Source organism: Cupressus sempervirens, chromosome 3 (assembly GCF_028749045.1).
Source record: "Cupressus sempervirens isolate cs-2001-9-10 chromosome 3, ASM2874904v1, whole genome shotgun sequence".
Taxonomy (NCBI): Eukaryota; Viridiplantae; Streptophyta; class Pinopsida; order Cupressales; family Cupressaceae; genus Cupressus; species Cupressus sempervirens.
Window position 1 is genome coordinate 548,937,613 of NC_143120.1, and position 23,130 is coordinate 548,960,742.

General features: G+C 37.9%; 1 protein-coding gene across 3 annotated transcripts in view; it reads right to left on the bottom strand.

Moving 5' to 3' along the window:
* The window catches only part of CPSF73-II (cleavage and polyadenylation specificity factor 73 kDa subunit-II), a 231,700-nt gene that overhangs the window by 34,996 nt on the left and 173,574 nt on the right, over window positions 1-23,130 (bottom strand). For all 3 annotated transcript variants that reach the window (XM_089820839.1, XM_089820841.1, XM_089820840.1), the window contains one exon: window positions 9,487-9,628. In XM_089820839.1, the coding sequence (XP_089676965.1) occupies window positions 9,487-9,628 (142 nt within the window). The remainder of the gene's footprint in view (window positions 1-9,486; window positions 9,629-23,130) is intronic.

The following is a 23,130-nucleotide window of genomic DNA, read 5'->3' on the forward strand; positions in this document are numbered from 1 at the left end:
TACTAAGGATTTATCAAGGCTGACCCTGAAGCAGATGTTTGATTTCTCTATTAATCTAATTCCTAGAGCTGAATCAATATCAAAGGCAACATCTAGAATGACCATAATGGAGTTGATGGAGCTTAAGGCTCAATTACAGGAATTGTTGGAGCACCAGTGATTTTTGTTAAAAAAAAGAATGGGACATTAAGGCTTTGCATCGACTATAGAATGCTAAATAAGGTCACTATTAGAAATAAGTATCCCTTACCTTGCATTGATGATCTTTTCGATCAAATGCATGGAGCCACAGTCTTCTCTAAGATCGATTTACAATCTAGATATCATCAATTGAGATTGAAAGATGATGACATTCATATAACAGCCTTCAAAACTCGTTATAGACATTACGAGTTCATAGTCGGAGAGGATTGACTAATGTGCATGTTGCTTTTATGAACTTAATCAACAAAATTTTTCATTATTGCTTGGACAAATTCATCCTAGTCTTTCTTAACGATATACTTATTTATTCGAAGAACAAAAACAATCACTTACAACATATTCACTTCGTCCTTCAGCGCCTTTGAGAACATAAGTTCTATGGAAGTTATCAAATTGCGCCTTCTTCCAACATGATATCCAATATCTAGGTCATAAAATTTCTAGAGACAAAATAGCAATGGATCCCTCAAAGATAAAAGCTATAATAGAATGGCTGACACCTAGAAATGTTCAAGAGTTCAGAAGTTTTATGGGCCTAGCAGGTTATTATAGAAAATTCGTTCTTAATTTCTCGTGAATCTCCTTCCCTATTACCTCTCTGCAGCACGATCAGAGATTCGAATGGACAAGTGTTAGAAAGGACAAGGTTGCCGTTCCACCAAAAGATCGACTTGTTAATGCCCGATACAACCAATAGTCTTATAGAATCGTAGGAGGCGGTTAAGCCATGTCATGAATCCTGTGAGGGACACTGGCCCATTGCCAACAATCCCCCTCCTAGCGTCACTCGCCGTAGCCAGCAAGATTTGAACCTGTGACCACACTCTGATACCAATTGTTAGAAAGGATAGGGTTGTCATTGCACCAAAAGATCGACTTGTTAATGCCCAATACAACCAATAGTCTTAAAAAACCACAGGAGGCGGTTAAGCCATGTCGTGGATCTTGCGAGGGACACTGGCCCACTGCCAAGAGTAAGTGTCAACAAGTTTTCAATTTACTCAATGAAAAACTAACCACTGCACTGATTTTGAAAGTGTTTGATCTAGAAGGACAAATCCTTGTGGTAACAGATGCATCTGACGAGGGGCTTGGGGTAGTGCTTCTGCAAGATGGGCATGTTTTAGCATATGTCGCGTAAACTCAAGAATTACAAGGTAAGTTATGTGCCTCATGATTGGGAATTGGATGCCATAGTGCACGCATTACAAAAATGGATGCATTATTTGATGGGGAACATTTGAATTGAGATCCGATCACCATGGCTTGAAGTATATCTTTACTCAACCTAATTTGAATGCACGACAAAGGCAGTGGCTAGAATTGATATCTGACTATGATTATTCGAAATTAGTTATATAATAATTTATATTAAAGGAAAGGAAAATAAGATAGTTGACGCCTTGAGCCAAAGATGACATGTCTTCGCTATAACATCCATCCAAACAAGCTTCAAACAAAAGATTCTATCAAGTTATGGGAATGACAAATACTACCATCAGGTTAATAAGAAGCTGCGAGTAAACCCTCAAGACCACCGATATGATGGATTCCATTTTGATCTAGATGGAATATTAGATCCCAAGGACATATATACATTCCAGACTCCCTAGAACTAAGGAATTTAGTCTTCAAGGAGATTCAGTTAGCACCATACTTGGGACATCTTGGAGTTACGAAACTCTTAGCAGATATCAAAGCCTTGTACTTTTGGAAGGGCATGAAGAGGGATGCAGCTAAGTTTGTAGCTAGTTGCCTCGAATGTCAGCGAGTTAAAGTTGAGCACCATCACTTGGCAGGTTTACTCCATCTGCATGGTATTTCAGAATGGAAATGGCGGATTATTAGTATAGACTTTGTCCAAGGACTACCTATGTCACGCAATAAGCACAACATAATATTGGTAGTCATGGATAGACTTACCAAGGTACCCATTTTATTCCGAGTAACCTGATGGATGGAGCTCCACTAATTGTGCAAGAAATTTTTAGATGGAGTTTTGAAGAAGATAATTTCTGATAGAGATGCTGTATGACTTTCAGATTTTGGCAAAGTCTCTTCTCAGCATTGGGAACCCAACTAAACATAAGCTCAACATATCATCCTAAGATGGATGACCAGAAAAAGAGGGTGAACCAAACCCTGGAAGATTTACTTAGAATGTATTCCATGGGTCAGCAATACAAATGGGAAGATTATTTTCCATTGGTGTTGTTTGCATATAACAATACCTACTAGTTGTCAATCAAGATGGCCCCCTTTGAGGCATTGTATGGCAGAAAGTATAGAACTCCTATCAATTGGGATAGGCTGGAAGACAAGATTGTACTAGGCCTAGAAATTTTGTTAGAGATGGAAGGGCAGCTCAATTTAATTAGACAAAGGTTGGAAGAAGCTACTAGTCGGCAGAAAAGTTATGCTAATGCCAAATGAATAACCTGCCACTTCGTAGTCGGTGACAAAGTACTATTGAGGGTAAAACACCAGAAAGGCACTATAACCTTTGGCAAATCTTCCAAACTAGCTCCTAGATACATTGGTCCTTTTGAAATCTTGGAAATAATCAACCTTGTTGCATACAAGATTGCTCTACCACCAACATTGTCTGTAATGCACAATGTGTTTCTCATTTCTTACCTTAAAAAGTATATTCTAACTTCTCTTATACAATTGATTGGAACTCTTTACAGATATGAGACCCCGAGGTGGTCGTGGTCGAGCCCGTCAAGGTGCTAGAGGCACGTAGGTTGCACCTACGTAACAAAGAGGTTAAACAGTGTAAGGTCCAGTGGGAGTAGTACTCAGAAGACAGTGCCACATGGGAAGACTACAACAAGATTCACCATTAATTTCCTCATCTTTTTAATGTATTTAATCAAATAGTTTAGAAGGAACTTTTATACACTGTAATATTATTTTATTTTGGATTTCTTGTCATCAAGGATGATGACTCATAACGGGAAGTGTATATGTTGCACCCCTTTCTTTTGATGCTTCTATACTCATGTTTTTCTCTTTGATGCCCTAGATGAATTTCCTCATTTCAATAATGGTCTTGTAAATGTGCCCTAAGTGAGAAAAGATCTAATCAAAACAATGGTTTTGTTTCCCTAAGTGGTATTAATTGTTAACGATATAGTGGTATAACTTTTGTACCCTAAAGTGGTTTATGCAAACTAACTTTGGTTTTGTAGATTGTGCCCTAGGTGGGTTCTGGTTTCGAAATTTAGAGTATTGTAAATTTAAATTTTTCAATTTAACTTTATTTGATTATACCTCAAATTACAAATAAGGTTGTTAACAAATAGTTGTATGGATCAACTTATGCTTAATAGCAATGTGTTCATAGATATGGCAATTTAATACATGATGTAGATCTTGTTACTCAAATTGATTATCAATCTTTAACCACTTGTTTGATTGGATGCAGGAACAGTGAGAATTAAACCCAAAGGTTGAAAAGGTATTACTGAGAAAGCAGATGTTAGACAGTCGAGTTCCAAACAACCTAGAAGTGGTAAGAGTTGACAAATTGTACCTAAGTGACCAAGGTGACTAACTATACGGGGTACACCTCTACGCTTCATCCTAATAGAATGGATGATTTATTAACTTAAAACCTTCCTCCTAATCAATCTAGTTTCATAGGGACTGACAAATAGCCTATCCTATCTTATTTATCACTACCTTCCGATCATGATGTTATTATCTTTACAGTGTTGATATTAAATAGAAGATGGAGTCTTAGTATAAGACGTTAGAAATTTAAAAAAAAGAGCATAATTAGTTCATCTTCAACCTTGCATGGGACCCTTTTCACTAAGTGTATTACTACCGCAAGATTTACCTTTATTTATAAGCTTTTCTCCCTTCACCGTGGGTAAGCTTGACCATGTTACTTATTTATTCCATCTCTAACACTGGTTCAAAAACTCCCCTGAGAGCTGATTACACCCTCTCTAATTCATCCTTCACCAACAATTCAATGTTTGCTACGTTCCTAAGTTTTGAATTCACAAATTTGTCACAGGCAAACCTTAGGAAGAAAATCAAAGAAAAGAATTCCGATTGTGTGTGAGGAGTCTTGCATGATGGGAAGTTGGCGGAGGAGAAAGGCCACCTCAGAAAATCGGACGATGTGGATGATCAAGGATGCCATAATGCAAGAAGACACGGGAATTAGAGTGGGAAAGAGAAAACAGACTTTGGCATTCGATATGCCATCTTGGCTGTTCATTTTGGAGAGAAGAAACACAACATACAGAAAGAGATACGATTCTTGGAGAAGTCGGGTAAAGAGTAGGAACACATAAAAGTTGTGGAAAATAAACTTCAAAGTTCCATACACGACAATCAACTCAAACGGAGAACAAAGCAGTAGTAGGGCATTGTCATCAGCACTCCTGAATCAATCTTGATAAGAAATTTCAGGCACGTAGTCTCCTTTCATTAATCAGACATCCTTGCTTAGACCTGTGTTGAACATGAAGAAGGATGCTAAATTTTATCTAGTTGAAAAAGAATAATTTGAAAGAAATTTGAATGCATTGTAATTCTGAATTTCTTTATTTTATTTTCTTAGAGTAATGAAGAAATGTAAAAAAACCTTTTCTGTCTCTAATTGAAGGAATGATTCACACCCTAGGCGTGAAAAGAAACGTTAGTTCCCTCTTAAAGTTCTTCTTCCTTCCTTGCCATTAACAGTCGGTTCAATTCTGCTACTTCTCATTCTCAGCTTGTCAGATGTTCTACTTGAAATAAGTCAGAATTTCATGAAAAACCTATAATCTTTTGCAGAAGCAAAAGAAAGAACAAATGGGCTTCCACATTAAACCATGTTAAGCTAGAAGAGGTCTAGCCATTAAGACCACGTAGGATGGGACCAGCATACACAAGAAATCCTCTGAAAAAATTAAGAAGCAGTGGGAGACTCTTAAAACGTGCAGTCCTGTCAACACAACACATCAATACGTACTATAGGGACAAGAAGAGGGGTCCAGTGAATAAGAGGTTTCTAGACTGAACTGCTTCAAGTTAATGATATGAATGCTGGGCATAAATGTAATTGCAATAACATCTTGGACTAAAAACATAGACTGCAGCAGCTGCAATTCTAAACCAAACATTTCTTCATCACCATTACGAGTTAGTTAAAATACCAACTTAATTCAGTAGTACAAGAATGCATTCTCTGATCCAAATTGTTGCAAAACTCAGGATAATGGGTAGTTATACTTCATCAACACTTAGACAGCCGGAAAGCTGTCCATGTTCACTCTTTGATGAATTAGTGAAAGTCCGAAGGAAGGATATTGATTATCTATTACATTCCCACATTCACAATAGCATTTGGGGCAGCAGGTCAGCTGTTCCAGGATAACAGTAAACCATCCCAACAGATTAAAATAAGGAAGGGTAACTCACTAATCACCATGACATCACAAAATAACCATTCCATGATCAAACCAAGCTAATTGGAAGAGAACCAAGAATCGTAACATACATCATTCACAATTGTTAAACCTTATTCCGAACCTAGAGTCAAGGGGGAAGATGAGATGTTGAATCTAGATAAAGGAAATCCTTGGCCAAGGTATGAGTTAGTGGAAGTCAGAATGGGGTCACCAGATACATTCATGACAGGTGTCAGACTGGGGGAGCAGAAGGCTGCAGAGTTCGATTGATCACGTCATAGGTGACTACACATTGGATTCCTAGGAGTCTTGACTTTACCATCTGTTGTCCCTCGCGGAGGGCCGGGTCTTCTTTGGGTCTTGAAGCAGCTGAGGGGGATCGAGTACAAGCCATGGTTGGGTGGTTAAATGCCACAGTGAAACATTTTCCCACCATGATCGAGACACAGGCAGGAGACACAAGAAGAATGATCACACAGGATCTTCCTCCAACAACTCTAAACCCTTCCCCAAAAAGGACACTAAGAGTATTATATTCAATTGGTTGCAAGTTTCCATACTTACAATGTTTAGAAAGATTATTTTATAATTGAAAATTCGCATGTTACAATGTAGTTCAAAGTATTTCCACTCTTAATAAGTGAATTTAAATTGTTAACTTGTGTACAAATAATTTTATTGCTCATGATAGAATAGAATAAGTATTTCTATTGCTCATCTCCAAAAAAAAATATAGTTGATCACCCTCAACTCAATAACGCAGTCAAGTACATTAGAATTTGTAAACTTTGTTTCAAATTTTTAGCATGTTACAAACCAAGTGTAAGGTGCAACTAGATCCTTGATCTCTAACTTCCTCATCCTTGCCTTAAGTGTTCTTTTGGTGTCAATTCCTTTCACCTTTATTCATTAGGTACTCAATTTTCCTACCACCCACTCTTAAAAACCTTGACCATTTATCTTGTGGTCCCCCTTTCATCGGAGTTTCAGAGATCCTCTTCCCTAGGAACTACATTCATTTATTCCAATCTCAAAAACTCACCCCCCTGATTTGTTTTTGTTGACATGAGAACACCAATCTTACCATTTCTTGGGTATTGATAAATTTTTCATCCTTTGTAAGACTCTCCTCTTACATAAAATAACCCTAGGTACCTTTGTCTAAATTCACCTTGTAAGCTCTATCATTCATTTGCCTACCTCCACACTTCTTTTCCTCACCCTAGCTAGAATGTCCACCTTACCTAACACATCATTGTTTCTTCAGTTCTACTATAGATAAGGCCTCTAGAGACCTTAACTCTCATCTAGTGGTTAGGGCTATATCTATTTCCACTATCAAGAATTGTAAACACCTAGAATCGGTACTCTAAACCAGGTGCCCCTGATCTAGAAGTGTTGTGTTGCAGCTGCAGGACCAATTTTGACACACATATTTCTCACCCTAAATGACAAACTCACATTATTAGCTTGCGGGGTCTACCTACCCTTTTAAGTAAGCTCATGTTTGTGAATGTTGTTACAAGATTCAAGAATTGGCAGATTAACGGATTTCTGGATGATTAATTGAATAACAGAGGAACAAATGTGTTCCTTATAAAGAATTACAAGGACGTTATTTCTCAACGTAGACTGAAGACGAAATTAGAAACAAAATTGAAGACAGGATAGGAAACATTCCTATCTAGATTGAAAGATGGACTACAAACAAGTAGTTGACCATTATAGAAAGTATTTAACTAAGGAGATAATATCTTAATAAAGATATTAAAGATATTATCTTAATACCCTCCCTTAATGGTCAATGTACAGATGTCGAAACACTCTGGGATAACTGAGACCCTCCCTGGATCTACAAAATGCTGAAACCAAGAAGCTTTGCCAGAAGAGTGCTATGACTCAAAATAGGTTGCAATTACAAAACTCCATTTTTGTGGAAAAAACGGTAAAACCCAGAATCTCTTGCAACCTTGTGTATTACAGACAACATGAAATGATTTTTGAGGAGAAAATCAACAAACCCAGAAAAATAGAAACAGATTCAGAAGGCGAAAAATGCAGGTTCGCCTTGATCAGGAAGCTCGACAACTTGTGCTATTGTTTCATACAGCTCCTTCAGATATTTCCATATTTTTGCAACTGACTTGCCGGAAGGAATTTGTGGTAGCTAATCATCGATAACGGAGAGCTTGAGAAGCATAACAACCTCTCAATTGTGATAATCAAACTTGTCTTGTTCTGCTTGGTTGGAGGTCGGACGAGTTTTGTGCCTAGAACAAGCTCATCCAGGCGACTGTACTCGAAGACAGTCAGCATGCGCTGCTTCCAAGTGTTATAATTGTGGCCATTGAATCGTTGACTGCCCTCCAACATTAGATTAGTCAAAGATGCCATTTCAAAGAATTTAGGTACAAACTTCAAGATTAAAATTCAACAGGCACAGATTTCAAGGCAAAAATATGGAAGACCCAGAAGAATTAGAGAGTGACCTAGAAGAGAGTTCGAAAAACCTAGAAGGAACATGTCGTTTTTTGGATCCATTGGCTCAAAAATCAAGGCACGAAAATTGAGGCACCTAGAAAAAATGAACAACCCAATTGAGCTCTCGAGAAACCCACCAAGAATTTGCAAACAAAAAAAATTCAGACCCAAAAATTAGGGTTTCAGGCAAAAAATCAGGCATCAGCCATGGAGGTTGAATCTGCAACAAAAATGGCGATTTTGCAGTGGCAGGTGATCAATTTTTCTACTGAGAAGGTCATTCTTTCACTGATGTTGCTAGAGCTTGAAGATTCGTCACCAAAAAATGGAGATTCGAGACCCAAAAAAGGCGGTTTATCAGGCGCACAATAGCAAAAAATAGTCTGTGAAAAACGGCTTCCAAAAATGGTGATGGCTTCAAAATCTAGGTCGTGGTCGCACGCCAAAGACAATAGAAGTCCGTGGGTTTACTCCAAAGACATTGCACACTGGTGGATCCTTCTTACAATTGCAATTTCAGTCGAATTTTTCACAAAAAAACACGTTTTTCTATATTTGGATTTTTGCACAAAAAACATGATTTTATGCATTTGGATTTCTCAAAACAAAAACCCTAAATGGGTTGTAGAGAAATGGATTTGTCAAAAAAATTTAAGCATTGGCTCTGATACCATGTTACAAAATTCAAGAATTGGTAGATTAACAGATTTCAGGATGATTAATTGTATAAGAGAGGAACAAATGTGTTCCTTAAAAAGAATTACAAGGACGTTGTTTCTAAAAAGAAACAACGTAGACTAAAGACAAAATTAGAAACAAAACTGAAGATAGGATAGGAAACATTCCTATCTAGACTGAAAGACGGACTACAGACAAGTAGTTGACCATTATAGAAAGTATTTAACTAAGGAGATAATATCTTAATAAAGATATTAAAGATATTATCTTAATATATTATTAGCTTGTGGGGTCTACCTACCCTTTTAAGTAAGCTCATGTTTGTGAATGTTTGTCTAGACCTAATCTTAGTCCTAGTCTATTTCTTTTGTACCGATCTCATTTATCTATATTTTATTATTTTTCTATGCAAATATATTTTCCTATCTTTCTCCTATAACATTAAGATCTACATACTTTGGTGATTAAAAATCATCATCAATAAAATACATAATTGGAACATGGTATGAACTATATATGTTTACAACATTGAACTTAAATTCTTACACTTCAAAAATTAAACACATTCATGATCATTTGTGAATTCTAATGTGCTACCTTAGATACAAATGGATAGATATGAAGCACAAGCAATCTATAAACTTAACATATGATACTAATTTTATACATTAAACCGAAATCTAAAGTCATCAATATGAAAGAGAGATACCCAGGTAAGGTGATAAGATTTTTCTCAGATGGTGCCCACTCTTTAAACACATCCAAAGAGAGTCCACCACTTATCATTCCAGGTGTAGCAAAAAGCACACATGGCCCAAGTGCATTTATTTGTGTGCGATCAAAGTTTGAGACTGAACAAGAAAACAAATTTGTATTAGTTATACAAGTTCTTAAAGCAAACATGCATTATTTACAATTTATAAATCAGCCTTCAACACAATAAAGCATTGCCAACATGAATGTTGAACTACCTAATCATATATGGAAAAATGCCTTTTGTTGATCAATTTTAAGAGGTTTAACCATGTAAGTAAAAAATTTGCACAAATTATTATCGCATGATACAAAATATTTAAACAAACAAATGGTAGTTGACAAAAAAATCTCAACAAAAGGCTATTGAAACTCGCAAGGTCAAAAATTAGAATAAATATAATATTTATTTGAATTATTATATATAGAGAGCAAAAGAAGACATAGAAAACTTCAATTTCGGTTACCTATGAATGCTTAGTTAAAAATTTCCAACATGCACCTAATGAAAGCCCAAACTCAATAGAAAAGTAAAATAGTTGTGTGGGATTACATCCCCTAGTCCATAGTCCTATTCCTTCAACATCCCTAGGAAAATGGGAAGGCAAGGAACATTCCTTTCCCATTCCCTATAACTAGGAAAATCAAGAACAAGTTCTCATTGTAACATCCATGAGAGCCAAATATCCACTAGACAACTAGATTCATTTAAGGTGTCACAAAAAAATCTTGGCATTGGTCAAATGCTCATGAAATCTATCAACATTTTTTTTAAATTAAAATAAATACATTTGTTTTAAAGGGGTGCAAAGAGGCAACCAGAGGCACCACACCTCTTATATAACCCTAAGAACCCTTACAATTAAACCTTTTTTTAATTTTTGCATTTGCTCCTGAAAAGAGGAAAGAAAGAGGAGGGAAAGGAGGAAGATTTGCAGTCATTTTCAGCATTGAGAATGGTTTTCATTCATTCGAAGTAATCCACAATCACCAAGGCTGAAAACTGATTTTGCTTATTTAATTTGTTTACTTTTTGTTGTGTGTTGCTGGTCAATGTTTTTATATTTTAGGAAATTTTGTTCGTTGGTAATGAATTTCTTTGCAAAACAAATTAAGGCAGTCAGCATTGTTGGTTATTCAATTGTGTGTGATGGTTCCTAAGAGAGGAAGAATTATTCTTCCTTTATACTTATCACCAGTGCTCCTTTACCAATGGAAATGCAAATGAACACAAATACTTAGCACATAATCACTCAACATGATGCAGTCATCTCATCATGACGTTCACCATGGCTACTCCTAGAGGGTGAATGAACACAAGTGCCAAGTCATGAAATCTGTCACATGACATCTGCTATGGCTACTCATAGTGGAATGAAGTTTATCACGCAATCTCTCAATGCGATAACCTTATGGAATCACTCAACATGACACCCACCATGACTACTCCCATGTGTGGAAAGAAATATATATACATGCTCTAATCACAGAGTCACTCAATGTGAGGTGATGTCATCATGGAATCTCTCAACATGATGTTCACTATGGCTACTCCCTTGATTGGAGAGAGAAACAATTGCTTACACCTCAAGTTTCTTCATTTCAGAGAAAAATGCATTATAAGGCTAACACCTCAAATTTCTCCGTCTCAGAGAAAAATTCATTACAAGGGCTAACACCTCAAATTTCCTTGTCTTGGTGAAAAATGCATTACAAGGTCTGACACCTCAAATTTTTGTTTGTGAGGAAAATGAACTACAAGGGCTGACACCTCAAATTTCTTCATCTCAGAGAAATATGCACTATGAGGGCTGACACCTCAAATTTTTGTATCAGAGAAATTTGCACTACAAGGACTGGCACCTTGAATTTATGTCTCAGAGAAATATGCCCAACGAGGACTGACACCTCAATTTCTCCATCTCAAAGAAAAATGCACCGAAGTACATCTCAAGAAATCATTGACGTTGAGACTCCCTCTCACCAAGGCTTCATTCTCTAAAACTCCAAGCTTGTCTCATAAATGCACAAACTTCACTTTGGCAAGAGGTTTGGTGAGAGTACTGGTTGTTTGTTCTGCAATGCTAATGTACCTTAATGATGCAGTACAAGGCCAGGTGTACCCCCCTTGGAGGTGACCTAGCCCCTAGAAAATAACCGCACAACAAAAAATGAATATAACACAAAGATTCAAATCCAAAACAACATACATTCTCATAATACAATCATAAGATTTACATCCAACATGCTGGGTTGTAAGGCCATCTTGGTTACAATCATTACAAAGAAGAATACAACTCAATCCTCAAATGCAAAGATCCAAATCCTAGCTATCATCCCTCAAGATGCTCCTAGCTACTCCATGCTTACAACTGATTACTCTAGATATCACAAGACTTTCTACTTATACCTAGCAAGCCACAAGTCGATCTGATAGATTACATTAAATAAACACTTAGGACAGGCCCCAAGTTTACAATCATTACTAAATCATAAGACAAATATTATGTGGCCTTACCATAGGCCCACACGCCATCCAACAATCCAAATCTAAGATCGCATAAGCTAACGCTCATGGATCAAAGCTCGCAGAAACAATCTCCAATGTCTGCCCAAGAAATAAAGAACATGTTACCAACAACCACCAAAAGAGATCTAACTCCAATACGATCAATCATTATGTGGACATAAGACAAGGTCCATAGATATGCCCTGAACATAACCATGGGCTCGTAGAACTTAGGGTCCACAAAATCCAACCTCGATGCTCCTGCATCACTGAATTGAATTGATGAACTCACTGTTGTGACTGTATAAGAAAATTCAACCCTCTAGGATGGTAGGATCAAAGCTTTGATACCACTGCAATATCCCTTACTAATTCAGATTCCAATTTTCTGATTTTTTGACTTGTCATATACTTTGCACATAAGGGATATCTTGTATATTGCTCCTAATATGCTTAACTTCAATTGGTAACAATTGAAATGCATGCAAAGACTTGAAAACATCTAATTTATTAGAATAAAAATTATTGACTAGTTACAAACATTGAGTAATGGCCAAGACTCTGGTATTACAAGGGAATCCACTTTAGAAGCTCCAAAATTTGCTGTCAAAAAACCCTTAATAGAGCAATTGTATACCTTGTGAAATTGGATGCCCAAATGGATGTTTGCAATCAGCAATCTACATACTTCATACCAAGTCAACCTCCATGAAATATGAACACAATGATATTGATGTGAAAGATTATCTCTCACCCAAATAGTTACAATCCTCTAGAGGATCTTTCACTAACTCAGTTATGCTCATTAATGGGAGTGATTATTCCCAATGACTATGGAATAACTTGTATAAACCCTTGGCTCTACAAATCTTCATATCCAGACAATTGTCAAGAATTGGATGATTAGAAGCTTAACTGGATCCTTCAAGAAGCTTCTAGGAACATGAGGTGCTTCCTTCAAGAAGCTACTAGAGACATGAGGAGGTGGCTCCTCCAAGAAGCTTGTAGAAACATATTATTTATTTTGTTAAATTAGTACATTAATTAAATATAAGGTCACCCTTTAATATTCACTTATTTAATAACCTTAAAAATTAATTAGTTAATCTCTCCCTTGTTTCTGTGCTTAGCCTTTGGAGGCATAAAGGCTAAGATGATAACTGAGATGGCTATAAGGGAACATTATAACCTAGGTTTATCAACAATGTCAATAACCCTTGGAGCCACCATGACGAAACCCTTCTAACCTTTATAAACTAGGGTATTTGAAAAAAATGGAAATTACTTGAAGGAGCTCAAATTTTTAAGGCTCCACTTATGACTATACTCAACTTCATTGCTAAGCTCCCCAATTGAGTGACTCGTGCTTTCTAGGAAATCTTGTGGAAGGCATACTTGGTAAGCTTATGTGTTAGGTTAATGATTCGCAAGGATCAATGAGTGCGAAGGAAGATGCCTTAAAGATCATCAAAACTAAAGATCTATGGTTCTGTTATGAAATGCACCCTGTAATAACCACCCCCTTTTTGTTTTTTGAGGAGACTTGCAAACTACTACGTATTATCAATTAGAGTGTAATTTTCAACATGGCATTTTGACAAACACTTAGCAGCATACAACAATAAATATGCAAAGTCTAGAACCTCCTTATTTGCTGATAAAATATTGATTTTGCAATAGAATGTTTACATACAATTGTCTCATAGGCTGCAACGAATATTCAAACTGATATTTAACAATTACAATGCCTAAAATGAACAGTATGATGGAAGGAACCTGGAATGAGTGATCTGCAGATGAAATGACAACATCCCAATTTTTTAACCGGCAAGAGTGGGCAAGAAAACTCAATGCAACAATGTTCATGCACTGTAGCAGCACTATTCACGACACTGTAGCAATTTCACTATACACATGCACTATAGCAAAACACTATTCATCCAAACTATAGCAAAATCCCTCTTCACGGCCACTATAGCAAAAACACTATTCACATGCACTGTAGCAAAAACACTATTCATGCGCACTTTAGCAAAATCACTATTCACGGACACTATAGCAAAAACACTATTCATACACACTGTAGCAAAATCAATAATAAATCCCACTGTGTTTCCTGAATGAAAACACCTGATAATCTTCCTGACTGTGTCTTTCAACAGTGAAGAGAATGCTAGCAAAGAGAGGTTTCGTCCACCAAGCTCAACAATTAGATTTCTCAGAAATCCAATTGCATAATAATAATATCATCCAAGCATGCCCCAACTCCTTCCAGCCAAGAGAATATAAAGTCCCCCAAGAAGTCGACTTCATTTGCATAAGCAATGTGGAATAAATGGGAAATACCTTTTTAAAACAACTTTATAATAAAGTGACTTAATTGATAAGTCTTTTATTTAATTATCACTTTATAATAAAGTAAATTAACTTCGGCACTAAATCATATAAGAGTCGAACTCAAAATACCATGTATGATAGCTCGTCAGAAAGAGCTCAACCAAATCTACCAAGCCAAACACGTGAAATTTCCATATCACTTGACTCCCATTGACTTACTAAAGTTAGTAACTCTTGAAAATATTGCCAAATGAGCTCCCTAACCACTCCATTAGCCTACGGAAGCTCCTGTCATAGGCTAATCTATTGACCTTGATGGTCACATTAAGTAGGGGACATTACAGTCTGCCCCCCTTGAAATTGCTTGCCCTCAAGCAATCTCAGTTCTAGATGCTGCAATACCTACTCTTTTTCCCAAGTAGCATTCTCCTCTAGTAGGTTTCTCCACTTAACCAAGTATTCCTTAACTACCCTATTCCTAAGAGTCCTCTCTCGAGTATCTAGAATAGCTTCAGGGACCAACACAAGCTTCCCCTCCTCATCCAACGGTGCAAAAATCTGCAGAAGGCACTATTCGTTGACCAATGGCTTTCTTAAGTCTCAACACATGAAACACATTATGTACTCGACTACCCTCCGGAAGCTCAATCTCATAGGCAACCTCGCCCACTCTGCGAATCACTCTGTAGGGGCCATAACACCTAGGGTTCAGCTTCTCGGCTTTGCTCTTCTTGAGTGTTGACTGTCTGTATGGCTGTAGCCTCAAGTGAACCATATCCCCTACCTCAAAACTACGTTCTACCCTGTGCTGATCAGCATACAACTTTTTTTGATTCTGAGCCTGCTGTATATTCTCCCTGAGCACTCTCAGGATAACTTGACTATCTTGCAATAAGTCTTTAGCTTTGGGCACTCTGTTGTCCCCCAAAACTAAATCAATGACGTTAGGTGCTTCATAACCATACAGTGCCATGAAAGGAGTCATCTTGATGGACATCTGATATGTGGTATTATAACAATAATCTCCCATATGCAACCATCTGACCCGAGCTCTCTGTTGAGCACTCACATAGTTTCTCAAATATCCCTCCACCCATTTATTCACAATCTCTAGCTGCCCATCTGTATGTGGGTGGTAACTAGTGCTAGGTGTAAGGTTTGTACCACACAACCTAAACAATTCTTGCCAAAAAACACTCATAAATTTACTACGAACTATGAATCTAGGCAGCTCATGTAACTTGAATATCTTTCTGAAGAAAATATCTACCACCTATGCTGCTGTGTAAGTGGATAGAATAGCAAAGAAGTGAGCGAATTTCATCAAGCGGTCTACCACCACATAGATGCAATCTCTCCCCTACACTCGTGGTAAACTAGTGATGAAGTCCATACAAATGCTTTCCCATTTCCCACTCAGAATGGGCAAGGGTTGTAGTAAACTTGCAAGAAACGTGTGCTCTCCCTTATTCTACTGACAAACAACACACTCCCTGACATACCTCTAAACATCATCCTTGAGCCCTCTCCATGAGAATTGCTCTCAGATCTGCCTGTAGGTCTTGAAGATCCCTAGATGCCCAACTATAGGTACATCATGAAATGCCCTCAGAATCTCCTCTCTAAACTGTGATGTAGGGATCAAATAAACCTTGTCCTGAAATCTGATCAACCCATCCAACACCGCATACTTGTCATCTTGAATGGTGCCCACAACTATCCCAGAAGCCCAATCATCTCCTACATACTCCGCTACAATCCGATCTCTCCAATCTCCTGAAACCTCTGCCAGAGCACATAAGTGGGGTCTCCGAGATAAAGCATCAACCACCACATTTTTCTTACCTTTGACAAACTCTATGTCAAAGTCATAAGCTTGCAATTTGATAATCCATTTCTGTTGCCAATCATTAAGATCACACTGGCCCATGAAGTATTTAATACTATTGTGATCAGTCTTGATCACAAAACACCCACCTACCAAATAAGATCGGAATTTGGCCAACGCATGCATTATGGCCAACATCTCCCTGTCATAGATAGAATAGCTCCTCTTAACTCCTCGGAGCTTCCTACTCTCGAAAGCAATGGGGTGTCTCTCTTGCATCAATACTGCCCCTATCCCATCTCTTGAAGCGTTACATTGAAGCTCAAATGGTTTCGTAAAATCAGGTAGAGCTAGAACCGGACAAGATGACATTACCTGTTTGAAGTGGTCAAAACATCTCTGTGCTGCCTTTGTCCATGTGAAGGCCCCCTTCTTGGTGAGATTCGTCAAAGGTGCAACAATATGTGAGAATCCCCTAACAAACCTCCTGTAAAAACCACATAAACCAAAGAGCCCCTTGAGTTGTGTGAGGTTTGTAGGAGTAAGCCAATCCACAATAGCTCGAATCTTTTCAGGATCAACCCGAACACCATCTGCACTAATGATATGCCCAAGGTATAAAAGAGTTCAGTCATGCCAAACTCACATTTAGATTCCTTGGCATACAACGACTCTCTCTCCAGAATAGATAACACCTCCTCTAGATGTTGTAAGTGCTCCTCTATGTCTTACTGAAGACCAAGATGTCATCAAAGAAGATTAAGACGAATCTCCTCAACTGCCTCTTGAATACCTGGTTCATACAACTCTGAAATGTAGCGAGTGCATTGGTTAGCCCAAATGGCATAACCATAAACTCAAAGTGGCCATAATGACATCGGAAGGCTGTCTTCTCGATGTCCTCTGCTCTCATTCGAATCTAATGGTATCCAGATTGTAAATCAATTTTGGTGAAGAAGCACACCTCATGCAGCTCATCAATCAACTCATAAAATCCTAGGAATAGGATACCTATTTTTTATTGTTTTCTTATTCAATGCCCTGTAATTGACGCACATGCACATCGTCCCATCCTTCTTTACCAAAATTGTTGCTGAAGCAAAAGGGCTTTTGCTAGGCCTAATGTGCCCCATCTCCAACAACTCCTTAATTGCCTTCTCTATCTCATCCTTGTGTTTCTTAGGATGACAATAGGGAGTAATCATAACTGGTTTGGCTCCTTCCTCTAGCTCAATAACATGCTCTATCCCCCTGTCAGGAGGAACCCCATGCGGAATCTCGCCAAATACTTTAGTGTGCCTCTCAAGTATCTCCTGGATATATGATGGATGACTCTTCCCCCGTGGCTCCTATGAAGCTAACATAGTGAAACATTTTGCTGCCCACTCTATGTCATTATGCCAAAAAAGTCTCTGCATTCTCCTCAAGGAGACTACCCTGCAACTATGATCTGAAAGTCCTCTGAGCACAACAGTTTTTCCCTCATTCTGGAATCTCATCTCCAATTTTGCTAGGTCTAGTGTGAACTCAACTAGCAATGCCATCCATGTCACGCTGAGGATGACATCATAGTCTCCCATGTCTACTACATAGAACTCATCCTCCAACTCATAGCCATCTCCAAACTTGATGTGAAGATTAGATATCTTCTGCGTGCATAATAATTTGTCACAATTAGCTACCAGGACTCTAAACCCAGCATACTCCTTGGTCTGTAAACCTCTTGTAGCTACCAACCGTGCATCAATGAAGTTATGTGTAGCCCTATGTCAATGAGAGGAATCACTTTCTGCCCCTAGATAGTACCCCAGACCTTGATCGCCTTTTGAGCCCCCATCAACCATGCCAACGACCTATCATCCTTAGGAATGTCGTTCTCCTCTGGAGTGCTACTCCCCTCCGAATTAGTGTTGTTCCTCCCCCTCTGACTGTGACTCCGCTAAGAAATACTCCATTTGATTTGCCTTAGGCTTGAGAGGGCACTTATGAGATAAATCTCAAGGCTCTCTGCAATGAAAATGTAGCTTGTTCCTCCTTAACTCATTCAGGGTGTCATTGTCCAACTTATTATCCCTTATTGGCTGAGCATCCTTGTGAAAAAGATTTTTTGTCCTTTTCCTTATCCTTCTTCAAATGTGAATCCCTATGCTAAAATCTGCTCCTAAAAGAAGAAGGTGTTAAGTCACGAGCCTTCTTGGTGACCTCTTGTAATGTAGTCAGGTCATGCCCCTTGACTCAACCCCTTAAGGGATCTGAGAGTCCATCCATAAATAGCACTACTAATCTCCTCTCTGAAATATATGTAACTAGCATAGCTAACCTTTGAAATTTACTGATGTATGTCTCAGCTGATCCCTACTGCTTGAGCTCTGCCAACTCTTTAAACTATAGCTCGGGATCTTTGGTATCAAATCTTTCTATGAGTCTCTCAGTGAACTCCTCATAAGATGTGATCTAATTATGCCTCATGGTTACCATGCCATGGTGCCACCACTCATGCGCTAGACCATCCAAATGAATAGCTGCATAATTGATAGCCTCCTCCTCGAGCATCAAATTCAGCTGGAAGTATGTATCTACCTTTTGCACCCAAGCTCGTGCAATCATCTTCCCTAAAGCATCATAATATGGTAAAGAAAGTTTTCCAACTTTCTTTCTCAGCTCAAAGTTTTGATTCCTCCCTCGTGCTCTAGGCATGTGTCTCATCCTTACGTCCATGTAATCTCTGAGAAGAATATTTGCCTGAAACTCCAATCCACTAGCCTCCCTGTCCCACTTGAACTGATCTTGTAACTCGGTAATCTGCGGTTCGTTTATTGGTTGAACCGGATCTCTGGGTGGGAAGGTGGATAGAAGAGGTCTCGAGCTCACTGTCCAAGTTGGGCGTGCAACATGTCTAAAGTTATCAGCCTCATTCCCATTGTTGCCATGTCCGTTATTATTACCATTAATGTTATTCTCAGGACCATTGTTGTTGCCTCGGCCTCCATTGTTATCATTGCCCCCTTTCCATTGTTTGCATCACCTAGATTAATATTGACACCCATCTGTCTAGCCATAAGCTGCAACATCATATCCATTCACTTATTATGCTCCTGTTGCATACATTGTCCCTCCTCCAACGTACCCAATAACCGTTTGAACATTACCTCCTCCTGATCTGGACTAGCATTCCTGCTTCCACCTAGTCCTATATACCTGTCATCTCAGTCACCCATATTGCTATCTTGTTCAAAGAATATTTCCTCTGTGTCTGTATGACTGGATTCTATGTCCACCTACACAGATGAACTAGACTGCTCACTCTGTGAGTCCAGATCTTTGTTGTCTTGCTCTGGTGTGACAGAAGTTAATGGTCTTTGTCGCATGCTCGAACATACATTCTAAACCTGTTTTATTTTTTACTTTAGTGTTTTGACATTTTGTCAAACACTTTTTCTCTTTATCTGGCTGTTCCAAATTCCCTATAAGGCTTCCACAGGATGGTAGGACTTAAAGCTCCGATACCACTGTAATAACCACCCCTTTTTTGTTTTTTGAGGAGACTTGCAAACTACTAAGTATTATCAATTAGAGTGTAATTTTCAACATGGCATTTTGACAAACACTTAGCAGCATACAACAATAACTATGCAAAGTCTAGAACCTCCTTATTTGCTGATAAAATATTGATTTTGCAATAGAATGTTTACATACAATTGTCTCATAGGCTGCAACAAATATTCAAACTGATATTTAACAATTACAATGCCTAAAATGAACAGTATGATGGAAGGAACCTGGAACGAGTGATCTGCAGATGAAATGACAGCATCCCAATTTTTTAACCAGCAAGAGTGGGCAAGAAAACTCAATGCAACAATGTTCATGCACTGTAGCAACACTATTCACGACACTGTAGCAATTTCACTATTCACATACACTATAGCAAAACACTGTTCACACGCACTATAGCAAAACACTATTCATGCGTACTGTAGCAAAATCACTATTCACGGCCACTATAGCAAAAACACTATTCACGCGTATTGTAGTAAAAACACTATTCACGCGCACTGTAGCAAAATCACTATTCACGGACGCTATAGCAAAAAACTATTCACGTGCACTGTAGCAAAATCACTAATAAATCCCACTGTGTTTCCTGAATGAAAACACCTGATAATCCTCCTAATTGTGTCTTTCAACAACGAAAAGAATGCTAGCAAAGAAGGGTTTCGTCCTCCAAGCTCAACAATTAGATTTCCCAGAAATCCAATAGCATAATAATAATATCATCCAAGCATGCCCCAACTCCTAGCCAAGAGAATATAAAGTCCCCCAAGAAGTCGACTTCATTTGCATAAGCAAGGTGGGATAAATGGGAATACCTTTTTAAAACAACTTTATAATAAAGTGACTTGATTGATAAGTCTTTTATTTAATTATCACTTTATAATAAAGTAAATTAACTTCGGCATTAAAATCATATAAGAGTCGAACTCAGAATACCATGTATGATAGCTTATCGGAAAGAGCTCAACCAAATCTACCAAGCCAAACACCTGAAATTTCCATATCACTTGACTCCCATTGACTTACTAAAGTTAGTAACTCCTGAAAATATTGCCAAATGAGCTCCCTAACCACTCCATTAGCCTACGGAAGCTCCTGTCATAGGCTAATCTATTGACCCTGATGGTCACATTAAGTAGGGGACATTACACACCCCATCCTCCTGATTGAATCAAATAAAAGTGAAGTTGGTCAGAGTATAGTAATAATTGGTTGAAAATGAATTTAAAAATGTGCTTTGAGAGAAAGATTAGTTAAACGACTATGTACTCTTTCTAAGAAGGATGAAGATGTTTATGCAGTTCTAGAGGAAATTCTGATGAACAAGATCAATTTTAATTACTGTTCCATAGGGACGCGCCCTCTCTGCTTTTAGGCTCATACCTGTCTCGAGGATGAAATGGGAACGCAGGGACGCAATCCCCTTCTGCCAAATTTGCAAATGTCCTTGAAACGACAATTTTTTTTGGGTAGGAAACTTGGGAACGACCAGCAGTACTAGGGACGACAAATTCGTCCCCTATCCGTTCCTGAAACTTCTAGCTGTCCCTCCAGCCGTCCCCAAAACTGCTGGTCATCCCCTTTTTTCCAAGTAGTCGGGTAAAGGCAAAACACTAAATTTTTCTTTTTGTGCGGGTCTATAGTTATTTTAAAGATATAATAAAAATATGCAAACCATATTTGTCCATTAAAAGACTAAAATACTAATTTTTCTACTCATTTTGAGATACGTACTTGCTAAGAGGAAAAAAAAAAAATAGAGCAACAGCAGTAGCAACAGTGAAGAAAGATTGCATTTAGTATTTCTATTTACTACTTAGTATTTTAGTTGGACTTCTCTTTATTCCATTCTAATTTCATGCATAATACTTGGAGATTTTGGGCATTTTGATTTTATTATGTATGTGTGATATGTTATAATGGAGGTACCTAGTATTTGTCATTTGGTAATTTTCTATGTATTGATCTTCTAAAATGTCTATGGTGAATGGTTTATCAATGTTATGATATGGATACTTGAATTTTGTCTCTCTACATAAAAAAATCACCTATGTTTTTAATCGTCGTTCCTTAAGGTCCCGTCCCCTAAATTTTGGCTTTGACCCGTCCCCATATCGGAAACACTTCCCCATCCTGAAAACTCTATGGAGCATAGATATTAATAAATGTATGTCAACAATATAGTACTGTGTCTGTCTTACAAGGACAGGTTCCTTCATCAGTCACAACACCCTCTCTAGTGGCATCACATCCTCAATCTGTAGGATCCACTCAATCTCAACAAAAGTATATACAAGATGAGAATGGCTTAAAGCATCCATCTAGAGTGGGAAGCAACATCACGATAAGAGGAACGAGTATTCACAATCGATCATTAGAGTCATACAAATTATTTTTGAAGAGCACAACATTGGCAAGTTACAAGATAGAAAATTAAGTTTTTCTTTCAAGGATCTGTTGCAACGTTTTGGCAAAGAAGTCATATAGTAATCTTGATGGCCTAAATAAGAACAATTCTACCAAGGTTACTAGTCTTGTGAGGTAGAAAGTATAGGCGACCTAATGGCTGTACGAGGATTAGTCCGAAAGTAGTTAGAGGAAACATTTTTGCCATATTTATTTGCCATAAAGACCAAGAGGTTGGATGGAAAGAGAGAGAAAAAATAAAGGAGTCGTCAGGTACGAAGACAATCTCCATGGCTTAGCAGCGATTATAATATACTTCTATAGGCGTACAGTGGGAATCAGTTTCTTGAAAAAATACTCGTAAAATTTGGAGAACATAGGCCCATTGAACCTTGGGAAACATCGTTGAAGGCTGTAGCATCATTATATTTGGTGGGCTATGCCAACATTTGAGTATGGAGTCTTCATAGACATCTAGATATCACCCAGTGTCATGGCACTCTGTATGCGATCTCTCACTTCATATTTGAGCGACAATCAAAAGTAATCAAGGATTGAGTTATGCCCAGTGTTGAACAAAGAAAACCTTAGCAAAATATATCGTGCTCATTCTGAAAAATAAACAGAGCATCTAGTGAAGTATGAGGGGAGAAACCTTAGAATGAGTGCTATTAGAATCTAAGCAAAGTCAAATCCAAACAACAACGAATTCTATGTATGTGGGTCATCTAGAGTCTTACGGGCACAAATAAAATTATCAAGACATTCGTTTCATATGTCCAATGTTTTTTTAAAGGCGCATGAGTACATCAAAAGAATTAATTATCTCAAAATAATCCAGCATTGGTAGAACCAAATAGCCAGTAAGCTCTGAATGAAAAATACAAACATCGACACATGATTAAATATATTGAATTTACGGTGAAGTCCAAGATAGGAGCGGAAGAATGATTGCCTGTAAAAGA